General features: G+C 42.5%; 1 protein-coding gene across 3 annotated transcripts in view; it reads left to right on the top strand.

The window, feature by feature from the left end:
• Positions 1–10,972, top strand: part of NUF2 (NUF2 component of NDC80 kinetochore complex) — a 29,632-nt gene extending 18,660 nt beyond the window's left edge. For all 3 annotated transcript variants that reach the window (XM_004751428.3, XM_004751429.3, XM_004751430.3), the window contains exons 11-14: positions 301–441; positions 1,348–1,523; positions 2,452–2,587; positions 9,330–10,972. In XM_004751428.3, the coding sequence (XP_004751485.1) occupies positions 301–441; positions 1,348–1,523; positions 2,452–2,587; positions 9,330–9,464 (588 nt within the window). In that variant the 3' untranslated portion in view covers positions 9,465–10,972. The remainder of the gene's footprint in view (positions 1–300; positions 442–1,347; positions 1,524–2,451; positions 2,588–9,329) is intronic.
• Positions 10,973–11,174: the final 202 nt, after the last annotated feature.

The following is an 11,174-nucleotide window of genomic DNA, read 5'->3' as shown; positions in this document are numbered from 1 at the left end:
GACATGAACGCTTTTCAAATCATTGTGAACAATCTGTGGAAGGTACTTCAGTGAGTGATTTAGTAAAATTGTGGCAGTTTTCCTTTGTGTAAGGATATTTGGCAATTAAGAAGCATAATTATATATACTTAGACACATGTCAGTAATAGCACTTTCTTAGTGACCTAGAAACTTAATTGTTCTCTGCTCTTAAGCTTTCAGTATTAAGTGCAGAAATTATTTAAGAGCAAACAAACTGACAGGACTGCAGTTTCATGAAGGAGACTATCAAACTGGTTTTTATGTTTCTTTCCTTGAAAGCAAGAAGTGATGGAAAAGTATGAGATCTACAGAGACTCCGTGGACTGTTTGCCTTCATGTCAGTTGGAGGTGCAGTTATATCAGAAGAAAATACGGGACCTGGCGGATAACCGGGAAAAATTAACCAGCATCTTAAAGGAGGTTTGTGTTTGTGTGGAATTTCAATGTTTTTATTATGGAATGGTTTACTGTAGTTCCGTGGCTTTGCTTTTACTTTGTGTTACTGTTTGCTGAAAGGAAAGCAAAATCATTCTAGAGTATAACAGATGTGGCAGTATACGCTGAGCAAGAAAACATCTTCTTAAACACAGCAGTGGTAAGACCTATGTTAACCTTCAGATGAAATGAATGATTAATTAACATGGCATGTTGCCGTGTGTATTTTGGAGGAAAGTCATGGAATTTTAAACCTGTTCTAACAGTTGGAAATGATCTTCCCACCAGTAAGCCCCGAGTCCCAACTCACGGCCTCACACCATTCCTGGGATTTAAGTTTATGCTTAGTGCCTGCCCTGAAGATAGAGAGCCAGTGCCAATGTTCATTCTCCCAGGCTGAAAGCTTGAAAATCCTTCTCTGCTTCTTCACTTTATCATAGTAACCTACATTATCCCCAGGATCACTAACAGTGCATTTGACAAAGGATTTCTTTTTTTTTTTTTTTTTTTTTTTTTGAGAAAGTAGGGGTTAGAAGGTGAGGTGGTCTGAGATATTCTATCCCAATCGTATACTCCCTTGTCTGCCATCCTGAGTCAGCAAAAGGTTGCTTTTAATGGTTCTAGGATTTCCCCTTTTCTCTTTCTACCTTAGTTCAGACCCGAACCCTCTCTGTGTAGCTTCGCCGGGGTCCTGTTCTTTCCCAGCGTCCCCAGCGTCCTGCTCTGTTCTCCTCCTGACACTGTCTTCTCCTGCTCAGCTTTAGGGCTTAAATGGTTTTATCTCGCTTTCAAATTGTATCTCCGTATAGCTCATCCCAGGAAATAGATGTTCGTTTTGTTTTTAAATCCTAATTGGTTGTATCGACTTTAAATACTTCCCGTCAACTATAGAGCCTGAACTTGGAGGACCAAATTGAGAGTGATGAGTCAGAGTTGAAGAAGTTGAAGACAGAAGAAAATTCCTTCAAAAGACTGATGATTGTGAAGAAGGAAAAACTCGCCACAGCACAATTCAAAATAAATAAGAAGCATGAGGATGTCAAGCAGTACAAACGCACAGTGATTGAGTACGAACTTGTTTTCAGTTTAATGTGTTAGACAGTAATTGGGAAAAGCTAGTCCATTTTCTCCCCTAGGATCCCAAAACTCCTATAATTTCAACAAGGTATTCCACCTTTGGGTGACTAAAAAAGATTAATTAATTATGAATCTTACAATGTTAGGTCGAGATTTAGAGCTGTTTTCATTTCTCGACTTTTCCCTGTCCAGATACCACCCTTCCAGATCCTTTGCAGGATTCCCCAGAAGGGTTCTGGTGCCCCTGTCTGTTTCAGTGCATTTAGAGGAGTGGGCTGGGGCTGCAGCGGATGAGTTAACCTGTCCATCTTGTGCGTATAGCTGGGCTCCGGCATTATAGCATCTACGTATTGAGAAAAGGTCCTTTTTTTTTTTTTTAATCCAGGTAACAAGTAATATTTCACTAAGTGTTTTATGGCCATTGTTATCCAGCATGCTGGGGTATTCCTGTGGTAGAGCCTTCTTCCTGTCAGTTCTAAGAATGTATTTTTAGAATACACTCCCCAGATAGTGTATCAAATGTCCGTGCTTCAGCCTGCACGTCATGAAGATTTCCTTTGTTCTGGCTCATGCAGATGAAGACAAAGGGCAGAATTGGCAGATTTTGTATTTGCTGCCAAACTGCCTCGCAGACAAGTTGTCCGAGTCACATCCACTCCCCGCCCCCTCATGCCCAGTAGTACATTCGTGAGCTTGGCTGGGGGAGTGCACCTTCAGCCTTCAAGTCTCCGGTGTAAATGACAACCCTCGGCCACAGTACCCACTGGGGTTCACAGCTCTTGGTTTTTATGTCCGAGAAGGAGTTTAGGCTTGTCAAACAAATATATGTGATCTCTTTGGAACCAAAATTAAGAGTTTCATGTTTTCCTTTTCAGATGCTTGAGCGGAATTAAAATTTAGCTGTCTGTTTTCCTTTAGAGATTGCAATAAAGTTCAAGAAAAAAGAGGAGCTGTCTACGAGCGAGTAACCACAATTAATCAAGAAATTCAAAAAATCAAATTCGGAATCCAGCAACTGAAAGATGCCACTGAGAGGGAGAGGCTGAAGTCCCAGGTGAGTGGGTGGCCGCAGGGGCAGTTCTGGTCTCACCAGCTCACGGCGGCGACTCTGCCAGCCTCACGGCGGCGACTCTGCCAGCCTCACGTTCAGGACACTGCCGGCTCTCTGAGGTAGAGATGGACCCCCAGGGCCTTGGTTCTGATCGCATTTCCAGCCCCTTTTCCATTACCAGTGTTCGTTGGAATGTATGGCTCCTTCTTACATTTTCCCCCAGGTCCTTCCCCTGACCTAGCCAAGCATGGTGCTCTGCAGTAAGAGTGCGGTGCTCCAGAAGGACCCTGAGCTTTTGTTTTTAATTAATCTTATTTTTTTTAACTTCTATTCAGCTAATTAACGTATAATGTATTATTGGTTTCAGAGGTAGAGGTCAGTGATTCATCAGTCTTATGTAATACCCCGTGCTTATTCTGAGCTTTGATAGATGAACTTGGATAGTGATTTTTAAGTAATGTCCTCTGAAAAGTTTCTGCAGTTTTGGGTTTTTTTTTTTTTTGGTCCTGATAAAAGGATCTCAAAAGTATTTCCAGAGGTTCCTGGGTAGCTCAGTCAGTTAAGCATCTCCCTTCTGTTCAGGTCATGATCCCAGGGTTCTGGGATCGAGCCCTGCATCAGGCCCTCTGCTCAGCGGGGAGTCTGCTTCTCCTTCTCCCTCTGCTGCTTTCCCTGCTTGTGCTCTCTCTCTCTGACAAATAAATAAATAAAATATTTAAAAAAAAAAATTGTCACCATCAGTGTTAAATGTCTTTGAGTTGTTACCTGAAACAGAGCAGCTGAGGGCAGTCCCTATGTGATGAGACCTTCCATGATCTCTTTATTGTAATTGCCTAATGTTACTGCTTTTATTCTTGCCTTGTTTCAATATATTTTATCGTTTCATAAGCAGTCCTAAGTTTCATGAGGACAGACGTCCACATTTCTGTCCTTCCAGAATGTCAGGACAGCGCCAAACATGTGTTGACCTCTTTCTGTCTTTTTCTTAACCACCCGTGTCTCCAAGCAGTCTGTTCCTGATGTGTGTGTTATATCTCATTTTCTCTGAACTTTTGAACTTTGGCCTATATTTTCCAGATTATCCCAAAATGCTCTACTAGAAATCACTAAGAACAGCCCTTTATTGGGTGAAATCCCATGGCCTCTTTTTTCCCCCTCATTCTTTTACCCCCTTCCCTTTGTTAACATATTGGATCCAGGTTTCCTAAAACCCTGATACCTGGGAAATATTTAAATACTTCCACCATCCACATCCAATTTGCGAGCAGTCCTGATACTAAAAGCCACCGCACCCCATCCCCTCGCCCATTCTCCAGAACTTGTATCCCCTCCAGAGCTGGCATCGCTGCCTGTGCCCATGGAAGCGCGCGCCGACATACCCGAGCGCTGTCTCGAGGCTGTGAGAAAGGAACAAAGGAAGGACGGACGGAACAAAGGCAAACCGAAGGGAATGACTGTCTTTCCGGCCGTGCTTGACCCAATCTGCTGTCCTGACTTTCTGTGTTCTTCCCTTTCTTTCCACATTTCAACTACTTTTTCCTGCCCCTGAACTGGATATTCCCGAAGGCCCAGCTCTCTCTTTATCTCTAGAATGTGGGTTAGGAAGATCATGGGAGATATTTAATCCTACTTCTTAATCAAAGTAATAAATAAGTTAATATTTATTTGTTATCACGTGGTCAGGCTTAGCTCGTGAACCTGCTACCATGTGCCTCAGCACTTCTGGCCTGTCAGTCGTAAAGGCACCCCTGCCGGCCTTCCCTCACTGTGTCGGGTCTGTCTGTCTCACCAAGAACATGTTCAGTTTCTCAACAGTAGTGATCATGTACTTGGCTACCTTAGTATGTCCTGTCAGACCATGCCTGGGATGGCTCCTTATATGTAATATGTTTTTCATCAGTATTTGTAAACTTGGATGGTCATCTATGTATTAGAATTCAGAAATGAACAAACAGCCACCTGCCCCAAATGCCCTGAATTAGGATCATCAGCAACGGGGTTCATGAACCGGAATTTTTTACTGTGGCTTTTGAGAACCATTGATACGTTCTGCTTCATTGTTTTCAATATCATCCGAGCTCATAACCACCCAGGCTGTTCTGCTAGGACCGCTTTAGTGGTTAAAATGTTATTTCTTATTTCGAATTTAAAATATAATTTCTGTACTCAAGTGAACCAAGATCTCTCTGGAATAAATCTGTATCGTCCTCTGCTTAATATCACTTCAGACACTTGAGGATAATGATTGTGGGTTCCTCCAGCCTTCTCATCTGGGTTAATGAGCCCCAGTTTCCCAGCCATTCTTTATATAGCTTAATTTTCAGATTCATTACTATCCTGTTTACTGTCTTCTCCCCTCTGTTTCCTGTTTGTCATTATTCTGTTTAAAATGTAGGACCCAGTACTAAACATAGCCTTCCAGATAATGCTGTGACCAGTCCCAAAGCGCTGTGCTTCTGTTAATGAAGTGTAATACTGGCTTGGAGTTTTAGCAGCAACATCTCGCCCTTGGCTCATATTGAGCTGGTGATCAATTAAATGACCCCGATCCGTTCCACATGTAGTTCTGCCTGGTTAAATTGCTTCACCATACTTGAATGCAGCCATTTCTTGGGACTTTTAAATCAGAATTTTACTAGTATTTCTCTAAGGCTTCATCTGTTTACTTCTGTGTGGATTTCAAAGTATCAAGGTCATTTTAAATATTTGTATCATTCACATTAATGATATTTCATGGCTTAGCGTCACTTGCACATTTGATTAACATGCCTTTTTCTCCAAAATAAAAATGTTGAGTAGAACTGGGCCCTTGGATACAGTAGGTATGTCTTCCTTCAGACTGACTTAGAGCACTGAGTAGAACTTTGGATACAGTTGTTGGAAGTTGCTAAGTTGTAACTTTTCCCAGTCTGCATTGTGATACCCGTGTGTCCTGAACAGCGTGGGAGAGTCTAAAATTACTGTAGTGAATCGTGACACATTTTTCTCAAGAGTTCATTTTAGCTTCCTTCCTCACCCCGCTCCATGGGAAGGAAAAGATGGGCTGCAGTTGCCCATTTGTTCTCGGTGCAGTTTCTGTGAAATCCTAATGATCTTCGCACCCTTCTCTCCTTAAATATTCTTTCCCAGAGATCCTTGTCTCTGCTGCTTTCCCTTAACACCTTCATTTAGAGCGGCTTCTAAATTGGTGTCCTGTTCTGTCTGCTCACCCCAACTCTTCTCCTTGTTGGAGCTGCCTGTCGGATGTTGTCGGTGTTCTCGTCCATCACAGCAGAATAGCATTTATAGAATGCTTCCAGCAGCTTCCAGCGTCTCTCCTCCTCGCCCTCCTTTCTCTCTTCCCCTTTTACTGCCCTTCTTCGCAAATTTCTTCTTATGCTTTGATGGCTTCGTCATTTTTCCATCACAGAGAGTTGATATTTTGGACTTTCTGTAGATAATCCTGACATCCAGACAAGCACCAGGTTAGTGTTCGGATTTTCTTAAACGCCCTTGATCCTGTGCACCACAATCCCTTTCTGTTCTTCTCCTGTCACCTAATTTGGTAATGCTCATGGATTGTGGCAAAAACTTGCTAAATTTCTTCCTTGACCCAAGATTCTGTGCATCACATCTGCCCTGAATGCTAAGGGCTGCCAGATTTATGCTACTAAACTGAACTATCCCTGTTGCTGTGCTTTCCTGCTTAAAACGGGAGCTCGCGGTTTCCCCGTAGAGCACTCACTCTGTCCCTCGGTCACCTATGGCCTGTGCACCTGCTGGGCGCCCCCTGACTTGGAGTTAGTAGTGAATAAGGAAGGCATGGTCCCTGCCTTCTAGGCTTGTCACGCTTTAGATCTAGGCTTAATCATTTCCATTATTTACAATTTACTAGAAAGGATAGCCTCTGTATAACTTTCTCGGTTCCTATGACATATCTTCGATCTCTCTCCTCCCTCAAATACTCCTAGAGTGCTTTTAGTTGATTCTAGATAATCTGGGTTTGTGCTGTCCAGTTCGTAGCTACTGGCAGCATATGGCTGTTTGCATTTACATTTAAATTAATTATAATGAAAAAATATTGAAATTTAAAATTTAGTACATAATTTTGGCCATCCTTTAAGCTCTTGGTATCCAGTCTGGTCTGGGTTATATGTTCCTTCAGGGTAAAAAGCACATCTGCATTTTCTAGTGTACTTAGGCACAGTGCTACTTCTAGAAGGTACTCAGTAATGTATTTGGTTGATGAATTAAATACGTACTTGTAGGGTAATGACTGGCTGTAAAACCCCATGTATATTATATACAATTGAACCTTGAACAACCCAGGGACTCGGGGTGCCAACAGCACGCAGTTGAAAATCCACATGTTAACTTCTTACTTGCTAAAACCTTAGCTACTAATAGCCTGCTGTTGACTAATAGTCTACTAGTAACACAAACAGCCAATTAACACGTGTTCTGTATGCTATATGTATTGTGTACTGTATCCTGACATTATGGAGGCCAGAGCAAAGAAAATGTTAGGAAGAAAATCACGAGGAAGAGAAAATACTGTTCTAATCCCATACTGTACAAAATCCATGTATGCGTGGACCCGTGCAGTTCAAACCCATGTTGCTCAAGGGTCGACTGTCCTCTTAAATTTATCTGATGCCAAAGTGAGGAAGTTCCCTGGACTGGTGCGGTCCGGTGGACCCTTGTGCAGTGATGGGGATGCTCTTCTGTCCTGCTCAGTACGGCAGCCACTGGGTCCCTGTGTCTGCGGAGGAGCTGACGTGGGATTAGTGCAGCCCAGGGGCCTGGAGGTCTTAAAATGTCCGTTTTCTAGCCACAGGCACCCGGCGGGTACCATACAGACACCACAGAACCAGACTTGGATTTTAAAAATATTTCAGTCTAGTGAAGTCATCACTGTAAGGTGGATTTGTTTTGTGGATCAAAAGTGTCAAGTTCTACTTGGATACGGAAGTTAATGGGAACCTGAAATAGTGTCCGTGAGGGCTGTGCTTGTTCCCGTTAACGTCCTCTCCGGGCTGCTGTAACTTCGAGTGTGCGCTTGCTTCTTTCTGTTGATGTGCCCTGGGCTGGGCTTTTGTTTTTTTCCTTAAGTCGGCTCCATGTCTGGTGTGGAGTTCAGCGTGGGGCTCAAGCGCACGACCCTGAGGTGAGATCGAGAGTCAGATGCTTATCTCCCCGAGCCACCCAGGCGCCTCCGGAGGGGGCTTCCACTTGTCGTTTCTGGCGGCTCTACCTGTGCGGTTTGGTTCCTCCACGAGAGTGTCTTTGTTCGTGGAAGGAAATGGTTTCTTTAGGTGTGTTGAAGTGGCTGGTTAAGTGTTGAGATTGTGTATCTTTATCTAACCACACTGAGTTTTAACAGTGTCTTAGAAGTACTATCTTTCTGCCAAATTTACTCAGCATCCTTTTTAGTAAGAATAAACATACAGTCCTATGGAACTAGGAAGTTAAATTGATCTATAGCTGCTGAATGTGCCGAGTTTTGGTTTTTTTTTAATGGTGTTTATACAAGCTAGCAACTAATTCTCCTTGTTTTTCTTTTAAGATTGAAGAAATAAAGCTTTCAAAAATGTTTGATTTATTTTCTTAATAATCCGTACTCCATCATTGTTGTAGTAGTGTGATGCCCAATTAGATCTTAGAAATCTAAATAGACTCTTGTATTTTTATATCAGGACTTAATAACGATCTGTGTCTGGATTTTTGGAGAGTGTCTAGCCTTAAGCATCTATTTATATTTGCTGAATCTTAAGCAATAGCTCTCAAACTTGCATACATGCGAGAGTCTGGAAATAGTTTGGTTCTTTTTTTGAAACACTATGAATTGTAATAAATTATAATCTCTGTAAGTTGTTCAAAATCGGAAAATATCTACACTAAAATTTAAACTAAGGTAAGTAGTAGCCAAACTATAGGTTTTAAGAAAAATTTAATGGCAGGGACAATTAAAATTGAGGACATTATGCGCATTTACTGCTCCTTCCTCCCATAGGAAGAGAACTGCTGTTTTATTTCAGTGATAAAAAAACCGATCAACTTAAGAGTACCACTTCTTCTTATGTCTAGATTTGAGAGTTATTTTGTTCAAGAAAAATGAATAATACAAGGATCGAAATTGCACTGGATGAGGATGATAGAAGAAAGTGTTTGCAGGCTTCTTCTGTTACTCTAGTCCATCTGTAAACCTGGTTCTTTCATTTTTTCCTTCATTCTTAGCACATTCACATAGGTTCCTATGAAAACTCATTATTGCTTATAGTAGAATTACCCGATGGGTTTACTAAAACGTCTCTCACGTGTATTTTTTGGTTGTACGGATGACTTAGCACATCTGTTGACCTATCTTTCAGTGGTGACCAGGGCCAGACGCAGAGGGTCTAGGAATCCGCAGTAACCCAGAGACTTGTCTGGACATGAAAAGCTCCAAAATAAAAGCTTTTCCTTGGCAATTACAAATATGTTCTTCATGTTTTGAATCCAAGTCATTGTTACATGTCTCTGCTCTGCTCCTTCTAAATAGCAGGCTTTGATGTGTCTGTACCACCTAAAGAAGGAACTTTAAAAACGAACAGGCACACGTGTGTGTCGGGGGGTGGTGGGTCGGGAGTGCATGTGAGATTGTTTAGGCTTTAAAATATTAAGAAGTCTTAAAGAGATGATTAGAATTCTTGTTAGATGATTAGAACTCTTATCAGTTTAGGATCATGCACGGGATAATTCTTACTCCATTTCATTTTCCACTTAGGAAATATTTCTGAGTTTGAAAGCTGCTTTGGAGAAATACCATGAAGGCATTGAAAAGGCCACAGAGGCCTGCGGTGCTCAGCTAGAGCAGAAGACGGCTGAACTGAGGAAGAGGATGTTCAGGACGTCGGCCTGAGCGGCACAGTCACTTGTCTGCCTGTGAACAGCTCACCGCCTTCATTTCACCTTTGGAAAGGGAAGAGTTGAACTGAAGTCAACAGAAGTATCAGAAGCAACACATAATGTTCTGTATACTCTCGTAGGCTGTTCTTTTGTAAGATAATGCACTTAATGTAGACGTTCATTAACTTGTAACTCAAATAACTTGTGTAGCCATTCAGATCTCCACCGCTCTACGTAGTCGGAATGAAGCCAGAGGAGGGGCATTTGGCAGATGCAATTTTCCAGTTGTTGTCCTGGCTGTCGGGCTTTGTTCGTGGCCGTCAAGCAGTGTCGTGTTCCTGAGCATTGCGGTGGGGATCTCATTTGATCCTTCTGGGTCAACTCTGGGTGCACACTTTTATTACTGCTTTATGGGTGAAGAAGCCGTGAGGGTCCTGAGATTAAACAGCGGAGTCAGAATGCGCGGTGCTCTATATGATGCTGGAGCCGGGAACGTGCCCCCTGTATCACGCTTTCTCACGTATCATTTGAAAGAAAGTTTGAGTGTGGGCTTCTGCCCTTGATCCTCAACCTCTGACTCGGCTTGAAAACTTGTATCTACACCCACAGCTCCAATCACCGAGACATCCATGCAACTTTTCTTGCATTGAGTACATGCATTTACATTTTGCCTTTTTGTCTTGAATTTCACACTTGGATGTCAATAGTCAGTAGATGTTTTTAACCTTTTGGCATTCTGTTGGAGCCTAATGGATACTCTCATGCATGTTTTTCATGCATGAAATGAAATACAGGATTGGAAGGGGAACCAATGAGATTCAACCAGGATTGTCAAGATACTTAACACGTGTTCTGCTAAATAGTAGGGCTCACTACACTTAGTCAGAAACCTTCCACTTTCCCTCTTGTGCACCTCACTCCTTTATAACATTCAGTTAGCAGAGCTGGGGACCGAGGTCCCCAGCTCTGCCCCTTCTCGCGTCTCCCCCGTGCTTCCCCCCGCGCTGCAGTTTGCATTGTCCTTTCCTGCCTGAGAAGCTTACGCGGACCTCACCAGGCTCCCGGTCTCTCCCCACCCCTCCAACGGCCCTGGGGCATTCTAAACTTGCAAGTTAGATTATGTCCGTGATGTGTACAAAGTGTTTTGGATTTTCAAACTGCTGCTGGGATGCTGTGGTGACCCCACAGGGAATAGCTGAAATTTGTAAGAGAAGCATAGAGGTAGTGGCTTTATTGGACGCTGTTGCAAACTGCTAGCCCAGGGTAGCTCACCGTTTCAGTTAGATTGCGCTGCATTCCTTTCAATGCATACATCTTGATGAAGTGGGTTTCTGGCGTTTGCTGTGATAAGTATCACTTTCTTAGGGAATAAGAAATGAGGGTGGTGACATCCAATTAATAATTGGTTATTTAAGAGTAGAATAAAAATACCTGCAGTTTTTGTGTTACTTTTCTTAAACACACACTGTTAGAACGGAAATGCCCATTACACTGTTTTAATCTAACTACTTAATGATGGAACTCTTGAGTGTTTGTTGTTTTTTTTTTTTTTTGGACCAGGGGCACAGTGAAAGAATTTCCAAATTTCCCTCTCCCCACCCGGATACATAAAAAGCCACATTCAAGAAGCCCTCAGTATAATCCACATTTAAACCTATACGTGGCTGTTTCAGTTGAAGACTACACTACAAAATTTGAATTTTTTCCCCAAAGTCTCCTTGAA

This window comes from Mustela putorius, unplaced genomic scaffold, assembly GCF_011764305.1.
Source record: "Mustela putorius furo isolate JIRA1106 unplaced genomic scaffold, ASM1176430v1.1 tig00000508_pilon_pilon_pilon, whole genome shotgun sequence".
NCBI lineage: Eukaryota > Metazoa > Chordata > Mammalia > Carnivora > Mustelidae > Mustela > Mustela putorius.
The sequence above is the reverse complement of the archived record's forward strand: the minus strand, read 5'-3'. Positions and strand labels throughout refer to the sequence as shown.